At 45.3% G+C, this 21,402-nt stretch overlaps 7 protein-coding genes across 7 annotated transcripts; 2 read left to right on the forward strand and 5 right to left on the reverse strand. All coding sequences in view use genetic code 12, as the record gives it.

Moving 5' to 3' along the window:
- On the reverse strand, positions 1-912 carry LODBEIA_P04400 (uncharacterized protein; the record flags this gene model as incomplete). The annotated part of the gene is made up of 1 exon (XM_066974617.1): positions 1-912. The coding sequence occupies one exon, from the start codon at positions 910-912 to the stop codon at positions 1-3; it is 912 nt and encodes a 303-aa protein (XP_066827378.1).
- Positions 913-1,177: 265 nt separating this feature from the next.
- LODBEIA_P04410 (uncharacterized protein) lies at positions 1,178-2,185 on the reverse strand (the record flags this gene model as incomplete). Its single annotated transcript, XM_066974628.1, has 1 exon — positions 1,178-2,185. One exon carries the CDS (start codon positions 2,183-2,185, stop codon positions 1,178-1,180), a length of 1,008 nt encoding a protein of 335 aa, XP_066827379.1.
- Positions 2,186-3,686: 1,501 nt separating this feature from the next.
- LODBEIA_P04420 (uncharacterized protein) lies at positions 3,687-4,073 on the forward strand (the record flags this gene model as incomplete). The annotated part of the gene is made up of 1 exon (XM_066974639.1): positions 3,687-4,073. The coding sequence occupies one exon, from the start codon at positions 3,687-3,689 to the stop codon at positions 4,071-4,073; it is 387 nt and encodes a 128-aa protein (XP_066827380.1).
- Positions 4,074-4,224: 151 nt separating this feature from the next.
- Positions 4,225-7,434, reverse strand: LODBEIA_P04430 (uncharacterized protein; the record flags this gene model as incomplete). Its single annotated transcript, XM_066974650.1, has 1 exon — positions 4,225-7,434. One exon carries the CDS (start codon positions 7,432-7,434, stop codon positions 4,225-4,227), a length of 3,210 nt encoding a protein of 1,069 aa, XP_066827381.1.
- A 319-nt stretch (positions 7,435-7,753) lies between these two features.
- Positions 7,754-8,896, forward strand: LODBEIA_P04440 (uncharacterized protein; the record flags this gene model as incomplete). The annotated part of the gene is made up of 1 exon (XM_066974661.1): positions 7,754-8,896. The coding sequence occupies one exon, from the start codon at positions 7,754-7,756 to the stop codon at positions 8,894-8,896; it is 1,143 nt and encodes a 380-aa protein (XP_066827382.1).
- A 71-nt stretch (positions 8,897-8,967) lies between these two features.
- LODBEIA_P04450 (uncharacterized protein) lies at positions 8,968-13,902 on the reverse strand (the record flags this gene model as incomplete). Its single annotated transcript, XM_066974672.1, has 1 exon — positions 8,968-13,902. The coding sequence occupies one exon, from the start codon at positions 13,900-13,902 to the stop codon at positions 8,968-8,970; it is 4,935 nt and encodes a 1,644-aa protein (XP_066827383.1).
- A 1,215-nt stretch (positions 13,903-15,117) lies between these two features.
- On the reverse strand, positions 15,118-20,019 carry LODBEIA_P04460 (uncharacterized protein; the record flags this gene model as incomplete). The annotated part of the gene is made up of 1 exon (XM_066974683.1): positions 15,118-20,019. One exon carries the CDS (start codon positions 20,017-20,019, stop codon positions 15,118-15,120), a length of 4,902 nt encoding a protein of 1,633 aa, XP_066827384.1.
- Positions 20,020-21,402: the final 1,383 nt, after the last annotated feature.

Below are 21,402 nucleotides of genomic sequence, written 5' to 3' on the forward strand. Positions count from 1 at the left end.
CTACCTGGTAACTTCTATTAAATGGTTATAGGTGAGGTACCGGCTAAGCATCAACCATCCGTATCGAAACCACACCATCTGACTATAGTGTCCATAGGCCATCGCCGCGTAACTGCAAGCCAATTTATTCAAATCCGAGTAAATCTTGACGCTGCTTGAGTCATTAGCAGGGCTGAAAAAGCTGACATTGATATTCACAGTGGCGAATTTCCTAATCAATCTGGTCACGTAATCAGTCGCCAATTCAACATTAGTCAACAAGGTGAAGCTATACTTCTCCCAGAACCCCAAGCTCTTCAAAGTGTATACTCTGACCAGCCGGCTCTTTTGCCAAAACTTCCTGCATCCATGAAACAAAGCCACGTGGTTCGCATGTCTCGAAACACCTCCATCATCAAAGGTGACAATCACGGCACCACTTTTCTTATCTTTCTCCTTTTCCTCCTTCACTACTTGAGTGATGGATTTGGCGATATCTTGACTGTGCCAAGTCTCATTCATCCCATCCTTATACTCCAAGACGCGCACATTCGAAACCTCAACCCCCAAGATCCGCGCCGAAGCGTAAAGCTCCCGCGTCCTCACGGGGCCCATAGCCACATCGCCCGCATCGCCATTGGAAAAACACACCAATTTCACCTGGTTGTTGTACTGCGGTTTGGTCAACTCCAAGATGGTCGGCGCAAAGAACATGACTTCGTCGTCAGGGTGGGCAATCACGACGTATACCGTGGCATTGAGGATCGGTTGTCGTTTCGGCACCGTTATCGACGATTGTGGAAAATAGGGTGACGTTAGTGGTTTCATGGTGTATTTCGTTATTGTCTGCGGGATGGATGTCGTTAGCATTATCCAGACTATCACCGAGGTCAAGTAGGTCTTGAGAAGGAACCTGGGTAGATTGAGTAGCATGCTATGTAATTCGTGGTGGATGTCAATGTGGTTGCACTGGTGTTATTGCAGCAATGCCCAACATTTCCCGGCTTGATCTTTTTTTTTCCTGGTGGTGGTGGTGCTGTTGTCCCGCGAGAGTTTTGGGTTACAGCCGCTTAGGCGGTAGTAAGTAAGTGGAGGTTCTTGCTTAAGGGGATGTGGATCTAGGAGAAATGCCAAAGGAAACAGATGAAACCTCGATTCGTAAACAGGTATATACTTACGGATAATAGTGTCTTTTCTCTTACTTCTTTGTCATGAAGGTGTACCCCGTGTTCCAAACAAGATCAATCTCGGTCTTGTCCAAATCCCACCCAGTCACACCAACCAACTCCTTCAAAAAATCGCTGCTCAAAAGATCTGCTCTGCCAGTCTTTTCCCTGAAATTATGGAATCCACTATAAGTCGAAAAGTAATCGACGTATTCGCTCAACTTGATCTTCAATTTCTTCAAATCCAAATCTTTGGAATCATCAGCGCGAACATTGTCAGCACCAGCCTTAAAAGTGTTCACCACTACATCTTGATACAAATCACGAGGGATTTGTTCGTTCACGTCCACGCAGAAATGCTTTAAGATGCTTCGACCTGGCTGCTCCCAATGTGGCCCAATCAACGTTGGATCATCGTAAGCGTACTTGCGATACACCGAGTAGGCATCCTGCAAAATCTCTTGTTTGCTCTTATCCTCCCGCGCGGGGCCCAGAAAATCAACAATCATGGGATCGATGTAGTAGAAATAAGCCAATACACCACCGGATTTCAACAACTGGGCAGCACTAGCGAAAAACACATGGTAGTCTTTGAACCAATGAATGCATTGCGCAGCAGTGATTAAATCCACAGACCCATTCTGGATCTCGCCCCGTTGTCCCGAGTTGACAAAATCCTCAACCGCACCACACTTGAACTCAATCGTTGGTGGTGGTGTTGTTGCTGATGATGATGGTGACGATGACGATGACGGACCGGCAATACCCAACTGCTGTAAACGTTCATCCACTAGTGAATTGGCAGTTTCAATCATCCCGGGAGACAAGTCAACTCCAATTACATGACGAGCCAAATTCAACAAGGGATAAGTGGCCACCCCCGTGCCGCACCCTAAATCTACAGCTGTATCGACAGGGAGATGAGTTCCACCGTGTTGTTGGATGTATCGCGCGAGTATCGCGTAGAATGACGGCGGATAATGCGGGCGGAAACTGTTGTAGTTTAACGTCTTGAAACTTGTTTTGGAAAAAGTCGACATATCTGGTGACGATGTTGGAGAAACTGCTTAAAAACCAAAGTGGGTCATTCTAGATCAGTTTATATAGACGGCCGTTGGAATGTACGAATTGGGGATGACGCTATATTGAAAATTGAATCCAGGGCATGTAATCTTTTGATGACACGCTTTGGAGGATTTGCGAGGTTTAAGTCCGAGGATGTGTGTGGGGGAGACGAAATGAAGCGAGGGAGAGAGATTTGGGGATCTCGGAAAGGAAAAAAAAACTCCGTGCGGCTCGTCTACATCTGTCAACAAGATCTCTTAGGCGGGCCCCTCAAACTCGACGATTCCAAACCCCATCATGGCATCAGATGATGGAGAGCAAGAGCTGCCCTCGTATGCTGAAAGCTTTTTGGTTGGTATAGGTATTCATCTCGAAGCGACTGCAAGTATTTTTTGAGAAAAAAAAAAAGTGTGGAGGTTCTCCAGGAAAAATTTCGGCTCCGTTTTACGGGAAATTCAAGTATATATTCATTTTATCATCACCTATATCTGAAAAGCGGCTCGAAGTGCAACTTGGTCGAGTGTCATTTGAGCATTTATCCAAGCGGAGTTTGAAGCGAGTTTGAAGCGGACATAGATCATGACTTCTAAAAGGAGGAGCGACCTCAGCCCCACATGATTGAAACACAGACTGCAAAAGTGATCATCACATACTGGACCTGAGCCAAATTTTGTTTCCTTCTTCTTGAATGAGGAAAGTCGGTTCAGCCTATACTTGACCACTTTTAAGAAGCTCTGGTGCCAATGAAAATTGATCACGTGATCTATGGGTGTGTTTGCAGCCGTGGCAGTCACGTGATCTCTAACTCAGCAAAATTGAGTCAATATTGAACATCTGGCCAACATGAAAAAGTTTGGACTTCCACGGGTGTTCTTCAACAAGAACAAGGTACTATGGCGCTCTATGCAGCTCATCCGATAACAATGCAAGATGACTTTAGATTGACATATAAGTATGTATCATATAGACCCCCAAACGTTTAAAAATCCATGCAACGCGTGAAAATTTCAACAATCTGCCGCCATCATTTTTCCTTCCATTCCCTGCTACTCTTCTTCTTCTTCTGCTTCTTCTTCTTCACCAAGCAACAACTCGACAAATGACCCAGTTCGTCCGACTATGAACCGAGAAAATGTGATTTCTGAACCAGAAGTCCCAGGATCAAACCGACAACAACAACAACAGCAAGATGACGTTTTTTATTTCCCCAGCACGCAAATGCAAGGGATTCATGAAACTATCTTGGAACAAGAAGAGCTTGTCAGGAGTCACAATTCAAAAATCCTAGCTTTGAAAGCACTTGGTTTTCGCAGAGAGGGTCAAGCTGCAGACTTTGCCGTGCCGCCACCCCCACCTGTATCAACAAAAAGAAAAGCTGGCCGGAAAGGTACAAGTACAAGTACAACTACATCTACAGCCGGCGCTAAAGCTACACCGCCATCACTGCTGAGAGTGAGGAAACCAAAGAACCAATCAATGAGCACCCTGGTTCGCGAGATATTCGACACGGACAAGACGCGATACTTTATGTCGAAGCAGAGCAAAATCGATCAATTCTGCGCTCGGTCCAAAGACCGTGATGGTGTTAGTTGTAGTGGTAATGGTAGTGGTGGTGGAGTAAGATTGCAACAAGTGCGATTGCGAAATTCCAACATATCATGTCCCACGAGCGATCCACGACGAGTCTTGTTCACGCGTGAAGAATGGCGTGCTGCCCTACGTGGCTTGAAGCTAGCGTTCCCCGTGTCTTTAACTTGGTGCCAACTGAATGAAGATGAAAGTAGCGGATGTTTACTATGGGACAAAGCTGGCGAGAGCATGATTCTAAGTCACGAAGAATCTATAGAGCTTTACAATCGATAGGTTTTTTTTTTGTTTTTTTTTTAAAAAAAAAAAGACAATATTATACATTTGGATCATTAAATTTTTTTGGTTTGGTTTTTGATTTTTGGTTTTTGTTTGTTGTTGTTTGTTTGTTTTATTTCATGTATTTATTGGATCCAAAACATTGTGGTTATACCCAGCTACTGAATAGTTGATTGTTCATACTAGGATCTTCCTGTTCTGGAATTTCCAAAAAGGGAACCAACCCCAAGGATCCATCGGTAACGTAGTCGTTCATCATGTTGTGCTGGTTATTTGGCGTTATACTGAATGGATCAAACCTCAATAAACTCTCCCAGCTCTCCATATCGTCAAAGTTCCTTGACTGATGATCGATACTTTTGTTAGTGACTCCGATTTGGTTTTGTACTGAGCCATTGGTGCTTGGTTGATTGATGGCACTTATTATTACTTCATCCTTGGCATATGTACCAAGGCCAGCGTTGGGTGCACCCAAAATTTTTGCAGCTGAGCCTGGACGAACAGAAAAAGAAGAAGAAGACGTTGTTGTTGTTGTTGTTGTTGCTGTATTGATCTTGAGTTTTTGACTCTCTGCTTCTCTCTCAGATGCAGCCTTGGACATTTGTATCCCAACTGCAGGTTTCTTTTTTAAGCTGTTTGAAAACTTGTTTAAATTTACCCCTAATATGCTCAAGACACTAAGTTCTAGTAATTTTAGTGAGTTTCGCGTTATGCAACCTGGAACTTCCGATTTAGAGTCTACAGCCAAGTTAGCCACTGAGTCTAAAACTAGTTGTTTCAGGTTGTTAAACAAGTGCCCTCCTTTGATATAGTCGAGTGTCCCCTTGGCAACCAATAATGTCAACAAGGCCTGCTCCCGAGCAATATTCAACGGGATTGGCAAAACGGGCGACGAGCTTTTCTTGGTGTAAGTTTTAATCACTTCGAGAATTTGACTTGAGGATTCTTGAATGACGCTCATTGTAGCCACGACTGTGGCCGTGTCGCTTTCCCCTTTCGTCAATTGCTGCTTTTGTGATAGTCCCACGTTATGGTGGTTCCCGTGTTTGGAAATGATCGGCAAGTGGATCAAGATTTTAGTATGGTAATATAAGTAGACCAACGTCAATTGCTGGTTATTGAGATTGTCCCAAACATTGCCTTCAAACGAGCTAGTTTCTGGAAGCTTCAAGCTCAACCCGTTGGTGTCTAGTTCAAACCGCAAGTCGCTGGGAAGTTCGCGTCTCCAGGATTCCAACATCCGATCTCTGTGCAAGGTGTCGCCCTTGTCGAATCTCGAATAAATGGAATCCAAGATATTGGCCAACACCTTACAAAAAAGCATCACGCTAAGCGACATTCGCGACACCTTGCCCACAATCGATAATTGGGTATTGTTTATGATCAAGATGTTGACATTATCGTCGTCGCTTTCGGTCTCGGTCTCGGAGTCGCCCTTCCCGGAAAACGGCATGGCACACTCAATCTCATAGTCCTTCATTAATCGAGGCACTCCCATATTCAACGAGGAAAATGTATCAAGGCAGTATATGCACCAAAACAAGATCCGTCTCTCCGCCTGCATAAAGTTTTGCAATTTGAAATTACCCTCGTTGCTGGTGTTGACTCCAAGCACTGCCGCGGGGCACCTATGTAACCGCAACTGCTGCGCGATGCTAATGACCCTACCGCGCAATTCATAACAGGTGGCTATATCCCCAGTCGCTAAACAATACTGGAGTGCAAGGGACAAGATTTGCAACGATTGAATTGAGCAAGACTTGGTGATTAAGCAATTGGGCTTTATAAACTCGTTGATCAAGAAATCATAATGTTTCATCAACGACGCGTAAAATTGGGCTTTTTCCAGGCCAAGGAACACGCTCTTGTTGGCAAGGAACCCGAGGCTTAGCGTTAGAACCAATATAGCTCCAATTTTCTCAACCAGCTCAAATGAGCAGTTTGTTCCACTTGTCGTTGTAGCATTTGAGCATTCAAGGATGTCAATGATTCTCATGTAGCAGTTTAGAATAGTTGTCTTGCCGATAATGGGCAACGTGTTTCCCCACGTTTGGAAGTAGACCGTTAAAAGTTGGTCCAAGTCCAATCTCGAGACGGGGAACTTGACAAGATCTCTCACAAAAGTGATTGCTTCGTGCTCGGGAAGGACATTGACGTCGTCTCTATTCATGATCATCTTGGCAAGTTTATTTTTTACTTCTTCATTCGTCGACAATTTCACCAATTGTCCCGGGTGGTCTTTTAACGAGGCCAAGGTGTTTGCCGCGAAAAGCGACGGTTGTGAATCGTACCCGTACGCTTGGCAAATGCGTGCCAAAAGCGTTGGCACGCACAAGGTTTCTTCTGTACTTCGCGGCATCGACGTGGCCACCAAGGAAGTCAACATCCGCTGCTTATTGGTTTCATTTTCGAGTTTAAGGCGTTGCTCCTGTAGCGACTTGTTCTTTTGCATCTGGGCTATGGCAGTAGCGGCCGCGAATGCCCCGGGAGCAGGACTAGATTCTCTGTTTGTTGAATTGGAGGCAAAATGACGCCGCCTGCCAAAATGCGGCGAGCGTTGATACTCGTCTGCGCTCAATAAGCTATCGTTGTCGTCTCCATCTTCATCTTCGTCATCGCTGAACCGGATCGAGCCTGCAATGGAGACTTTGCCCGTTTCAAATAGTGAGCCGGCAACAGACACGGGTCTATCATGAACTGCATGCTCATTAGTACACCCACAAGAGCACCCGTTCCCATGATCGTGCATGTGCAAGCGCATGATGTTTTCCTGCTGTAACATCTGTAGATTCCTGGCCGTGATTCTGCCAACACCACCATTACTGGTACTTCCGCCAGTACCATTAGCGCCAGCACCATTAGTGCCACCACTTTGCAGGTGGTTGCCAAACAACTCGTCGCCCCCATTAAAATGCAGCTGAGAATTGGTATTATTCAAAATCTCCAACTGTTCTCCCCTCATATCTAGCAACCCCGTCAATTTCTTGTTCTCAGCCTCAAGATGCCGAACCCGTTCCTCCAACGTCTCAGTATAACCTTTCGGAAAGGCCTTGCGGCTGAGTTTATCGGAAACAATACACTTCATCCCCACAGCAGAGCACGTAGAACAGGGGTCGCCTCCGTCGCACTTTGTCTTTTTCGCTCTACAGCGGTCACATGCCTGTGCTACTCTCTCTGCTCTGGAACCAGGGGCCCGGATGGTCTTTGCGGTCATTCGCGAGTCTGCAGATTTCAATTTGGGCAACTTGTTGGCGAGTTCGTCCTTGATTTGCGTGGGAACTTGGCTGACCCCCCCACTTATACTTCCGCCTACACTTCCATTTAAACCCATACGCGGTACAGCAAATCCAGCATCCATTTTTTTTTCTTCTTCCAACTGCTAACAAAATCCGTTTTTTCCTCTTTCTTCGTGTCCTTTGTTTATTTTGGGTGGAAGTTGGTCTTCTTGACGAGTCGATGTGCCTGCAGATGATGATAAGAAGGGTCTGGGGTAATTTGTAAGGTGAGAAAAAAAAAATCAGTGGCATCTGAACCAGCTGAGGTCTCTCTTAAAGTGCAACGGATATTATCTGAGTCACATTTTGCCACAGCCATACCGGAGTAAAGGAATTGGTTATTTTTCACTTTGGCGGGCAATGTCTCGAGGCAGGACCCCGTGTTTTTCTTGAAAGTTCTTGATGCATCTACGCAAGAGGAAAGCCGCTGCTACTGCTGCCGCTACTGTTGCTGCTACAGTCAGTCGTACTGGAAAAAGAGCCAAAGTCGACGTGAAAAATGAAGTTGAGGTGCTGTCAGCGTTAACCTCTTCTCGAGCGCAGAAGTTGACGCAGGATGTCAGCTACGCTCAAGTCATGGAGGCCATTAAGCCTCAAGTCAAATTAGAGCCAGAGCCAGAGGCAAATTTGGACCTGCCGCGAGTCAAAGTCGAAGCGGAAGTAGAGGGTGAAGAGGAAGAGCAGGATCTTCCACCAAACATCTTTTCCAAAGTCGACCCGGCAGACGCAGCCACGGGTCCGTCAAACTGGTCCACGATTTACAACGAAGTGGTGGAAATGAGGTCGAAGTTCATGGCGCCAGTAGATCACCAAGGCTGTGAATCGATGCCCAACACCATAACTCCAAATTTGCAAAAAACCAACCCGCAAAAATATCGATTCCAACTTTTAATATCGCTCATGTTATCATCCCAGACCAAAGATGAAGTAAACTACGACGCCATGTCTAAACTCAACACGGCACTTTCCCAATTATACCCCGAATTTGGATTCAGCCTCCAGTCAGTGTCAAAGTTGACCCCGGGAGAAATCGACTCCTACATCTCCAAAGTCGGTTTCCACAACCGCAAGTCCAATTACATCCATCAGGCATGCCAGATCTTGATTCAGGAACACAAGGGCGATATCCCGCGTACGATAGAAGAGATTGTAAAGTTGCCTGGCGTCGGGCCCAAAATGGGCTACTTGTTGCTCCAATGCGGATGGGGCATCAACTCGGGGATCGGGGTAGATGTCCACTTGCATCGCTTGGCTCTGATGTGGGGCTGGATCTCACGAAAAGCCAACACGCCCGAGAAATGCCGTGCTGAGTTGGAAAGCTGGCTTCCGTCGCGGTATTGGACGGATATCAATCCGTTGGTTGTGGGATTTGGGCAAGTTGTGTGCGTGCCGCGTGCTCCAAATTGTGATATTTGCAGTTTGGGCCGCACGGGGGTTTGCAAATCTGCAAATAAAAAGTTGGTCAATTCGACCATCTCTGATGAGCGCAGGGCCAAGTTGATGAAGCAGAGGGCCGACTTGACAAATTTGATAAATGAGCTCTGAGCAATTCAAAATGAAAAATATAGATAAATAAATGAATAAATAAAATGCTATAATTCTATAAAATAAAATGTCTAATCAATGTATCCACCTTCTTTCGAAAGCGAGTAGAATATACTGTCCTTGTTCTTCAAAAGCGTTTGGGGCGAGTCGAACTCGGCAACTTTGCCCTTGTCCAACACCAAGATCTTGTCGCTGTCCATGATCGTGTCGATTCTATGAGCAATAGTGAGGATGGTCTTGTCTTTAAACTGTTCCCGGATGGTCTCCTGGATGATCTTGTCGGTTTGGAAATCCACGGCAGCAGTGGCTTCGTCAAGAACCAAAATCTTGCTCGTCTCGTTCAACAACGCTCTGGCCAAGCACAACAACTGCTTTTGTCCAGCTGACAAATTCGATCCGCCTTCCTCAATCTGGGCATCCAAACCACGCTTTTTCGGTAATTCATCGGGATTCTTGACCCCTTTCTTCTCTTCGTCCGTAGGATCACTCTCCATCTTTTCCACGTGTTCTTTCAAATGCGCCAACTGCAACACTTGCCACAATTTGGCATCATCATGCTCACCAAAAGGATCCAAATTCTCCCTCACCGAGGCTCTGAAAGTGTGTGCTTCCTGTGGAATAATAGTCAAATGATGTCTCAAATCATAAAGGCCAATCTCACCGATGTTGATATCGTCAATCTCAATAAACCCGCCAATCGATTCAATGATTCTAAACAAGGCCAAAGTCAACGAGGATTTACCTGCACCGGTTCTTCCTACGATACCTACTTTCTCCTTGGGGTTGATTGTCAACTCGATTTCCTTCAACACGGGATCCAAGTGTGCTCTATAAGTAGTGCTGTAGTTTTTAAATTTAACGACCCCGTTTGCTGGCCAAGAGTCCGCTGGCCTCTTGTCTTCAATAACCATGGGTGCTTCCGAGGGCAAATTGCAGTACTCGATAATCCTCTCAATGGCAACACCGCCAGATTGCATGTCGGCCCAATATCTCACAACCGAGTTCAAAATGTACGTGATTGTCAAGGAATAAGTCATGACGAAACCCAAAATACTGGGCAAGATTGGATGTTTGCCTCCCAAGGATATGACAGCTAATAACGCAGTGGAAAACATAATCGTCGACGAGATAAACTGCAACCTCACCGATAACCATCTGTTGCAGTTTTGCATCACAACACCAATGAGGGTCTTGTCGTCAATGAGTTTTTTGCTCTTGTGCACAAATCTGTCTCTTTGGTAAAAAGCCTTGATCGTGTCCACGCCGTTGATGGATTCCTGGATGGTGGCCAACACCGGCGATTTAGCAATCGATTCTAATCTTTTCAATTCTCTAGCTGCTGGAATAAATCTCACTCTAAAGTAGTTGTAAACAATCAACAATCCCATAATGACAAAGAACATGGCAGGGAGGGAGATAAAAATCACTCCAAAAGTAACCAAGCCGTTGAGCACAGTGGTGACGAAACCAATCAACATCCAGGGCAAGTTCATATCAATCTTACCGATATCCTCGGTGAATCTATTCAAGATTCGACCAACCGGGGTGGTATCGAAAAAGGACATTGGAGATCTCAAGACGGACTCCGCCATCTTGTTGTGGAAATAAGCGGAACCTTTCACGATACAGTATCCCCAAATCACGAGTGCTGCCAAGTAGGTGAATAAACCAGCAACAACTCCCATCAAGGCGTAAACCCCCAAATAGAAAACTGGGTTGACGGTTTGGTTTGCTTCCCTATTCAATTCCGACCAGTAGCTCAACAAGTACTTTTCAGCAACAGTGATCAAAAGCGTAAGCAAAGTACCAACAATGTAGAGTGAGAAATACTTGTAGTCGCATGCAATGATGTACTGCTTGAAAATGTCCCAAGGAACTGTTCCCTTTCTAGAAGTTTCCTCAACGTGACCAGTCTTTCTAGCTTTTCCACCTTCAAGTTGTTCTCCTTCTTCTTGCTCTTCATCGAGGTCGTATGAGTGGTTGAATGACACTACAGAGGCACGACGCAAAACTGCAGTTTCAACAATTCCTCGGTTTTCTTCGCCCATATAGTCGACAATCTCGTCTACCAAATCCTCAGTGTGTAAAGCTTCAACAGGATCAACTGGTGCTTGATTTTCCAAAGATTCCTTCTTGGCATCTTCTTCTTCTTCTTCTTCTGGTGCTTTCTCATCGTCTTTCTTCTTGCCGTATTCCTTGATCAATTTCTTTAATTCTCCATTGGAGCGCATGACGGTTTCATAGTCTCCATGCTCAACAATCTTTCCATCAGCTAAAAGGTAAATGTCGTTAGCCTCGTGCAAAACAGGCACCGAGTTTGTGGCCAAGACCTTGGTCCTGCTGCCAATGACTCCGTCGTCTGACAAGACTTGCTTGATCAAAGCCTTACCGACATGGGCATCAACAGCAGACAAGACGTCGTCCAACAAGTAAATGTCAGCTCTCGAGTAAACAGCCCTGGCTAGCGAGATACGAGCTTTTTGACCTCCACTCAAGGAAATACCCTTTTCACCAACCACAGTCTTGTCGCCGTCTGGTAAGGTCTTAAAGTCTGAAATCAACTCGCACGCGGTGATCGTCTTTCTGTAAAACTCAGAGTCGTACTTGTGACCAAACAAGATGTTTTCCTTAACGGTACCATTCAAGATCCATGGGTTTTGGGGACAATATGCGATTGAACCAAATGTCTCTACACTTGGTGACTTAGAGTTGGAGTTGGAAGCGGCGGCAGCATTATCTGAGTATTTTGGAATGTCAATTGGAATGTCACCCAAGATAGCTCTGATCAAGGTAGATTTGCCACTGCCGACTTTACCCACAACACAGGTTAACTTGCTCTTCTTGGCGGTAAAGTTGACATCTTTCAATGCAATGTTCTGGGAAGAGTTGTCAGCTTGCACTTCGGTTTCCTCATCCTTATATTCAGGGTCTTTGCTCGTCTCGTTATTCCAAATAAAAGTAGCATTCTTGATGATGACTGAATCCTTGGCATTGTCGCGTGCCTCGGGGTCTCTCTTAACATGGCCATGCTGGTCATCGGCCAACTCGTCCAAGCAGAGGAAGCTTCCAATACGTGCCAACGACGTCGAAGTCTCAATCACCTCAACTATAAAGCTTGGAATCATCAACATTGGATCTGAAAGCAAATCAAACAATGCCAATGCGGGGAAAACAATGTCAGGAGTCAAGGGTGCGCTGTAAAAGTAAGCATATGCAGCATAGGTGGAACAACTGATGAAAAAGGGGATACAGGACCAAAAGAACTGGGCCAAAGCGCTAACAATTCCACACTGTTTGATATTGTATAGTTCCCTGTCGTTTCTAATGTGGCTCAAACGGGCCAACATTGGCTTTTCCCACGAGTAGAATTTGATGCTCTTGGCGGAGTTTAAGATTTCCGTGATTAAGCTAGTTCTGTCGTCTTTATCCTTCATTTCTTGAAGATAGTACTTGGACATTGATGTGTTGACTTTTGTTGCAAGGGGTGTAACCACGGCAGCTGTCAAGACACCTGCCCAAGTTGCATTGCCAAACAACTTGTACAACGAAGCCAAGCAAACGACGAGTCTCAAAGGAGCAGCAATAAACTCCCCCAAGCTCCAACAGAACCAAAAGATAATGTCAATGTCCATGGTGATGTGATTGATAATGTCTCCCGTAGGCTTGTTTTTTCTTGACTGAGGAGAAAGCTTCAACGCTTTTTCATAGATAATCGTGGTTAAGGAGCTTTGAATGCCATATCCCATGTTAAACTGCAAGCTGAAGCCTTGGTTAAAAGTGATGAAATTGGCACAGGAAATGGCAAACATCAAAGCGGCCCAAAAGTATCCGATAATAATTGGAGGCTGTTCGCTACTGTAGAAATAGATGGTGAAGAACTGGATAAACTTCATCAAGACAAACGGCTGGCTAAAGTTCAAGGCGGTTTCGATAATCTTTAATGTGACGCTCAAGGAAAACTGAGGCAAAAATGCAAAGAAAATGGCCATAAACAAATTTGGCTTACATTTATCATCGTCATCATCACCACCATTTGCATCGTTGGTTGTCCTTTGCCTTCTGATTCTAGTCCAAAGTCTCCTGAAAACACTGGGCCTTCTAGTCTTGGCGTCCTCGACTTCTTCGTCCCAGTATTTGGCGACTTTGGCTTTGCTCTCGTCGCAGGACAACTCTCCCAAGATATCGGGCAACTCGTCAAGCTTGACGTCATCGGTCTTGTATATGCGATCAATCAATGGTTGCAAGTAGTAAAAAGTGATGTAGGAGAACAAGTTGATCTTTTCCAAGTAGCTGTCGTTGCTGGTATCGAACCCGGGCTCATAATAGGCAACTTCCAAGATGAAGATTGAAAAATTGTTAACCAACAAGACAATCTCCAAGATGTACGATGGGCCATTCAAGGCAAATACTTTATGTTTTTGCGAGACTGAGTCTTGGATAAAAGTGCCCAAAAGGTACGCGGTCGAGACCATCCAAAACTGCAAGGAAGAAGCCACGGGAATAGGCGAGGTTCGAAATTCAGCCATGCTCAAGACCAATGCAATTGCCGTGGCTGCAGCAAGCACCAAGAAAACATGGATGTAGTTTATAAACCACAATGCCACCAATAGCAGAACTTGAACTGCAATGGCGAAAACTTTGTAAATCTGAAGCGGGGGAGTCCTTGTATATATTCGAGCCTTTTTCGTCCGAGTGATGGAGAGGCTAAGCAATTTCAAGCCCATGAAAAGCGCAAAAAATATACCGACTGCACAGCCGACAAAGTAAGCAAACTGCGGATTTACAGCATTGCCGTGGCTGGAAGCCAACGGCTTTGGGATATACTCGTGCCAGCTCGACCCTGTTGAACTAATGCCGATTTCGCCGTTGCTGCTGCTGCTGCTGCCACCACCAAGCTTCAAAAAATCAAATGTGTGCAAAAAGGAAAACGGATTCAAAGACGTGAGCTGCAACGCGCTGAACCCCGTTATTAGAGCACTGCTGGTGGCTCCACAAGATTGATTCATGCTAACAATGTGCAAAAGCTATCTGATATTGGAAAGAATAGAAGCAACCAGTGTGCAATTGAAGAAAGGGATCCCTAGGGGCATTTATACTGCAATGCTGCCGCGTGTCTGATAAGAATGGCAGCCTAAAAAAAAAAAAAAAAAAAAAATAAAAGTGAAAATTGAGGCAGCGTTGTGTGACAGAGAATGCCATCCCCCCTCTCCCTTTGATACGCTGTGGTTGTTGTTGTTGGTGGTGGTGGTGGAACCACCTGTCAAAGTGAAGCAAGCGACCATACCTTGGCCAAACAATAACAAAAACACACCGGAGATGAGTAATAATCGAGAGCATGCCACCCGTCTCTCCAGCACCCGCCTGCTTTTTGCGTTTGTTGTTTTTTGGCCAAGTTTCGCAACTTCGGGACATTCTTGCCGGTCTCGTGTGGCTTCCAAAACCCGTTAGAGCGCGGTCTCCATTGAAGCCAAATTGCGCTTGCGAAAAGTCCCAACTCGCTACAAGGTCCTTGAATTAGGGGGGGGGTCTTGGGCCACTTGTAAAGACGGCCTTTTAGGTCGTGGGCCACTCGTAAAGACGGTCTTTTAGGTCCCTCCCTAGTTTTAAAGAACAAAAAAGAAAGGGACACCTGTACCTCGTCTCGTCTCATCTCGTCCCATTCCCACTCAGCTTCTCTCCCAAACTCATCGAAAATTCTCAGCATCTCGCGCCACTTACAAAGACGGCAAGATCGAATTTTCTCCTCCTGCAATCAAAGTAAACCCAAGCTCGTCTATCCGAGTCCGTTAGCGGTCCAGCGTAGCTTAGCTCCCGTCCACGTCCAAGCCAAGTGGGACCCATCCGCGGATGGACAAAGCTGGCAAAGGCATAAATCAGAGAGAGCGGGTACCCATTGCAAAAGCTTTTTTGCAACATTGAGCCAATCCCCCCCCCACTGGAGCGCACGGCACCAAAAAATAATTAATAGGTTGCAAGAGAGAAATCGAGTACCGCACGACTTTTTCCCGTTTCGGTTCGCTCGTAAATGCAACCCAAACCCCCGGGGGATAGAGGCGGATCTAAGACCAAAGTGGAATTATCTCCGCCGTGACTAAATCCTCTCTGCGGCACTGTTTTTGTTTTTTTTTTGCAGCCACAACAGAGACGTCTAAAAGTGGTGACTCACCAACACAAGATAACAACAAGTTTATCTCCGCAAATATATATATCTATATTGTCCACTACTTTATATATCCACCTTCTTTCGAAAGCGAGTAGAATATACTGTCCTTGTTCTTCAAAAGCGTTTGGGGCGAGTCGAACTCGGCAACTTTGCCCTTGTCCAACACCAAGATCTTGTCGCTGTCCATGATCGTGTCAATTCTATGAGCAATAGTGAGGATGGTCTTGTCTTTAAACTGTTCCCGGATGGTCTCCTGGATGATCTTGTCGGTTTGGAAATCCACGGCAGCAGTGGCTTCGTCAAGAACCAAAATCTTGCTCGTCTCGTTCAACAACGCTCTGGCCAAGCACAACAACTGCTTTTGTCCAGCTGACAAATTCGATCCGCCTTCCTCAATCTGGGCATCCAAACCACGCTTTTTCGGTAATTCGTCGGGATTCTTGACCCCTTTCTTCTCTTCGTCCGTAGGATCACTCTCCATCTTTTCCACGTGTTCTTTCAAATGCGCCAACTGCAACACTTGCCACAATTTGGCATCATCATGCTCACCAAAAGGATCCAAATTCTCCCTCACCGAGGCTCTGAAAGTGTGCGCTTCCTGTGGAATAATAGTCAAGTGACGTCTCAAATCATAAAGCCCAATCTCGCTTACATTGACATCGTCGATCTCAATGTAACCTCCCGTTGCCTCAATCAACCTAAATAGTCCCAAAGTCAACGAGGATTTACCTGCACCAGTTCTTCCAACAACCCCAATCTTCTCCCTGGCACTAATGGCCACGTCTATATCTTCCAAAACGGGAGGCAAGTGTTGCCTATACGAAGTGCTATACTTTTTAAACTTGATTGCTCCATTTGCAGGCCACAACTTGTTGGGCCTCTTGTCTTCAATAACCATGGGTGCTTCCGAGGGTAAATCGCAATACTCGACAATTCTCTCCAATGCCACCCCATTGTCCTGGGCAATACTCCAGGCGCGAATTAAGGCTGTGAGCTGCTGCGAGACATTCAAAGCATAGGTCATGACAAAACCGAGTAGTGCCGGTGTGATTGGGTTGGTGCCCGTCAAGGAGAGCACGGAGATCAAGGCGGCTCCAAAAATGGTGGCTGCGGAAATCGACTGGAGTCTCATAGAAAGCCATCTATCAACGTCAACATTAACGACATTGACCAAAGTTCTCTGATCAATAAACTTTTTGCACTTGTGAATAAATCTTGCCTCTTGGTCATAGGCCTTGATTGTATCCACCCCGTTCAATGTCTCCTGGATAATCGCCAAAACGGGTGAGCTGGCAACTGATTGCAATCTTTGCAACTCCCTCGACGTTGGGATATATCTGCTACTATAATAGTAGTAAATGAGCCCGAAAATTGCAATCAAGATCATCATCGCGGGCAAAGTGACTATAATCACGGCAAATGTCACAATGGTGCCGATAAAAGTTTGCAAAAACATAATTAATGACCAGGGCAAGGGCAAATCAATCTTGTCGGTATCCTGGGTGAACCGATTCAAGATTCTGCCCACGGGGGTCGTGTCAAAGAATGACAATGGCGATCTCAAGATGGCCTTGGCCATTTCTTGATGGAAATAAGCGGCGGCCTTGATGATACAATAGGACCAAAGAATATAGTATCCAATGTACACAACGAATCCAGCCAAGGCACCAGTGGCAAAATAAAGACCCAAGAAGAAGCCTGGGTCAACGGTTTCGTTTCTCTCCTTGTTCACATTCGACCATACCCTCAAGATGTAGGTTTCTCCAACATTGAGCAAGATGTTGATCACTATGCAAATTAAAAACACAATGAACAATTTGTAATTGGCTTCTTTGATGTACCTAATAAAAGTCTTGAACGACACGACACCCTTTTCCCGTTTCTCCTCGCTGAGGGCTGTGGTACCTCCTGAGGTAGTGTTGGCGTTAGCCTCGGCGATACCAGATAACTCATTGTTTTCATTTTCGTTTTTGTTTACGTCTTCGTCTTCATCATCATCGTATACGTGATCAAACGAAGTGATACTGGCACGACGAACCACCACTCCCGCTGGGGATGCAGCTAACGGAGTTTCTGTCGCTTCAAGCAAGGTATTTTCCGTTTGAACTTTATCAACTTCATGTCTTTCCTTCCAGTTCTCCTCAATTTCTTCATTACATTTCTGGTCCAGCAACTCGCCCTTTTCAGATTTTTTTCTTCCAAAATCTTTAATCAATTTGGCCAACTCGCCATTCTTCTTTGTCACCGTAACGTAGTCCCCATGCTCAACAATCTTTCCATCAGCTAAAAGGTAAATGTCGTTTGCTTGATGCAAGACAGGCACCGAGTTTGTGGCCAAGACCTTGGTCCTGTTGCCAATGATACCATTTGGTGACAAAACTTGCTCTGTAATAGCTTTGCCCACGTGAGCATCAACAGCAGACAAGACGTCGTCCAACAAGTAAATGTCAGCTCTGGCATAAACGGCTCTCGCCAAGGACACTCTCGCCTTTTGGCCACCACTCAACGTTATACCTTTCTCACCAACGACAGTCTTGTCGCCCTTGTCCAAGGCCTGGAAATCAGGCACTAGTTGACACGCAATAATTGTCTTTCTGTAAAACTCCGAGTCGTACTTGTGACCAAACAAGATGTTTTCCTTGATTGTGCCATTCAAAATCCACGGGTTTTGAGGACAGTATGCAATGGTACCAAAAGTCTCAACAAGCGGCGGCGAGGACAGCTGTTGCTCGGCATTGTCCGAATAGGTCTGAGCTTTGACTGGAACATCTCCCAAAATTGCATTTATTAAAGTCGACTTGCCGCTCCCGACTTTACCCACAACGCAGGTCAACTTCCCCTTGAGCGCAGTGAAATTGATATCCTTAAGCGCCAAAGTGTTGTTGTTATTGTTTTCTTCATTTTGTATTTCACTTTCTTCATCTTTGTATTCTGGTACCGCCGCCGCCGCCGCATTCTCATTCCACACAAAATCGGCATTTCTGATAACAACAGCCTCGTTTCCATTCTTGACTGCGTCTTCTCTGCGTATTTTCCCATTTTGGTCCGAGCTAATCTCCTCAAGCGTCATGAACTCGGTCAATCTTCCCAAGGATACTCTCACTTCAAGAACCTGCATGATACAGTTGGGGATCAATGCCATTGGTTCCATCAATAATCCAAATAATGCCAACGCGGGGAAAACAATCTCTGGCGTCAAAGGAACATTGTAGAGTTTGATGAAAGCAGTAAAGCAAGCGCAGCTGATGAGGAAAGGCACACACCCCCACAAGAACTGAACAAGAGCGAAAATGACCCCGATACGCTTATAGTTTTGTAATTCTCGATCGTTTCTGATGTGATTCAACCTTTTCAACATGGGTGTTTCCCAGGAGTACAACTTGATGCTCTTGGCCAGGTTAATGATTTCCGTGACAAGCGAGGTTCTATCGTCTTTGTCCTTCATCAATTGTTTAAAACTTGCCATTATCGCCGTCTGAATCAACAAGATGAGCGGTGCCGATAGCAACGCGGCACCAACACCAAAGAATGACGCATAGCCAAAAAATTTGAACAAGGCAGTCACGCATACTACAAGCTTTATAGGTGCCGTTACATAATCGCTCATGCCCTGGGTGAAAGAATTGATTCTTCCAACGTCAACAGAAATGTTGTTGACGATATCACCAGTGGGCTTCTTCTTTTTCGACGCGGGTGAAAGCTTCAACGATTTCTCGTAGATCAAAACCGTCAACGAGCTTCGAATAGAATAGCCAAGCTTCATTTGCAAAATGATGGCCTGATTGAAAGAAATAAAATCGGCACATTTGGTAAAGAGCATGGCAAAGGCCCAAAAATAGCCAATAATCACTGGTGGTCTCTCATGTGGTGCTCCTTCACTATCAACGTATCTTGTGAAAAAGCCAATGAATTTCATCAATATGAATGGCTGCGAGAAGGAGAATACAATGTCACTCAAGCTGAAAATGAGGTTGCCCCAAACGTAGCTGGCATTGGACTTGTAAACCGCACTCAACAAGTTTGGGGTGTTCTTGTACTTTCTTCTTCGTAATATAGAACCAATCTTGGCGAAAATGTGACTTTTGACTCTTAGTTCATGTTGCCAGTTTTTCTTCAAAGTTGCCGTTGTCTCGTCACTTTTCAAGTTGCCAATGACATTGGGCAATTCGTCCATGGTCAACTCGTCCGTAGTGTATGCTTTGTTCAACACCGGTTGAATAAAGCTGAATGTGAAATAGGAGATGAAATTGACTCTGCTGATGCTGAGGTTGGCTTCTGATGCTGAGGTTGTGGTGTCTCCGTATGAATAAAAAAAAGTCTCCAATACGAAAATGATCAAGCCATTGACAAGTGCCACAATTTCGAGTACCAAGTTGACGGTGTTTGGTGCAATAATCTTGTGCTTTGATGCCACATCTTGGACCAAAATGACAAGCCCAAAAATGAAATTCACAAGCCAGTATAATAGAACCGATGCAAGAGCCACTGGTGACAATCTATACTCCAAAACTTGCACACCGGCAGCAACCACAGTGGCGACAAGACTAAATGAAACAAGCTCGTTGCTAGTGAGTGCATAAATCACCAGCAACACCGTAACCTGGATAAGCAATTGCAAATGCTTAACACGGTGTAACCAAGATGAAGATGCCCCGGCAGCGGCAGCCGTGCGCGGGCTTTTCCATTGCGCCACAAGTTGTCCAAGTTGAATCACCATGCACAAGACAAAAAACGCATTGATAGCCTGTCCAACCAATTGAACCCATTCTGGATTGAGTGCGTTTCCATGTGGCGAGTACAACACCGGAGGGAACAAGGAATGGGATAATTTTTTCGGTGCATCTCGAGTGTTGATGGTGCTTTCTGGAAAGTAGTTGAAATGACCTAGCAAAGTGTAGGGATTGAGCGTCGCCCATTGCCAATTGGAAAACTCACCAAGCGTTAGCAAGTTGTGTCTCATATTACGTTCTCCTTTGACTTTTCACTCTTGACTCTTAACCTTTGGCGGCTCTGGCTATGGCTACGGCTACGGATCTGACGGACAGCTTCTTGCAGTTTTCTGGATGTGAGATGCGAGGAGGTAGTATTCTCTCGCTTTATATATCTACCTACATTTATACATATGGGGATTCTAAATGCTAGACTTTGAAGACTTAATTAATTGTGCATAGACGGGGCTATTTTCTGGAGATTGGAGGGACAAATAATAGAACAAAAGAGGGAAGGAGGTCAAGGAACTCGAATTGACACATCCAACAGGAGCTAATTTCTTTGCTTTGATTGTTTAAAGCCTTGTTCCACTAAAGGGGGGCCACATTTTGAATTTTTATATCCCTTCTTGTTTTATTTTTTTTTTGGTTTTCTTTTACTTCCAACTTCACGTGTTATAGGTTGACCTTTTTACTGAACCCTTTGAAAGCACGTTGGATGGAATCTGGAGGTGTGAGTTGGGAGTTGCCTGCTGATTCCGTTTGTCCAAAAAAACATGGTATTTCTTGTGGACTTTCCTTTCAGAGGGAGGCCTCTCGCTTAAGTGAGAGGGGGGCCACACCACCCGCACAACACTAGACCCTCTAGTTGAGTAGACAGAAATATCTGATTCACGAGCTCAGAGATCGGAGCCGTGCCGATATCAGATCGGAGATGACACATCTGAAATACGGTATTAAGTTAAAGTTTGATTGCAGAAGAAGATGAAGATGAAGGTAAAGAACGCGAGAGCGAAAGCGCAAACAAAAGCTTATCTCTACTCAAGCCTTGGAACAACACGGCACACACTGAAACTAATAAAGCTAAGCCACAACTTTGGGGATGCAGGATAATACACTCATCAGCCTTGTATTGGAGAGCCAAAGCTAGTGGATACAATCGATTGCAAACTCGATTGAGCTTTTGCGAGAGGAAAGGGAGTAACACGGGCAAGATAGATTCTGCTGAAACACTTTTCAGCTGCAGCAGCAGTCTCGTTGCTTTGCATTACGCTTCGTTCCATGGAATGTTTTTCAATAGTAGTGGGCACGGTCACATCCTAAGCTTTTGCATAAAACTGCAGCCGAGTTCGACTTGCAGCAAGCAGCCAGTAAACGCAAAATCTCAGCCTTCCTTCCCTTTCCTGAAACAAGTGATTAAAAAGGAAAATCAACAACCAGCTAACAGATATGAGCATTCGAAACAACGATTCAGAAAGAAAAGAAAAAAAAAAAAACCTTGAAATGATTGGGTCAGGCTCATTGGCATTTCTGTTCTGGCAAAAGGAGAGGGGAGGCCAGCCATTGCTTAGAGGAGACATTGCTAGTCACGTGCTTGATAAATGTGTCGCGTACGCGTGTCGCATTTTTCCGCA

Source organism: Lodderomyces beijingensis (assembly GCF_963989305.1).
Source record: "Lodderomyces beijingensis strain CBS 14171 genome assembly, chromosome: 1".
In the NCBI taxonomy this organism is placed as follows: Eukaryota; Fungi; Ascomycota; class Pichiomycetes; order Serinales; family Debaryomycetaceae; genus Lodderomyces; species Lodderomyces beijingensis.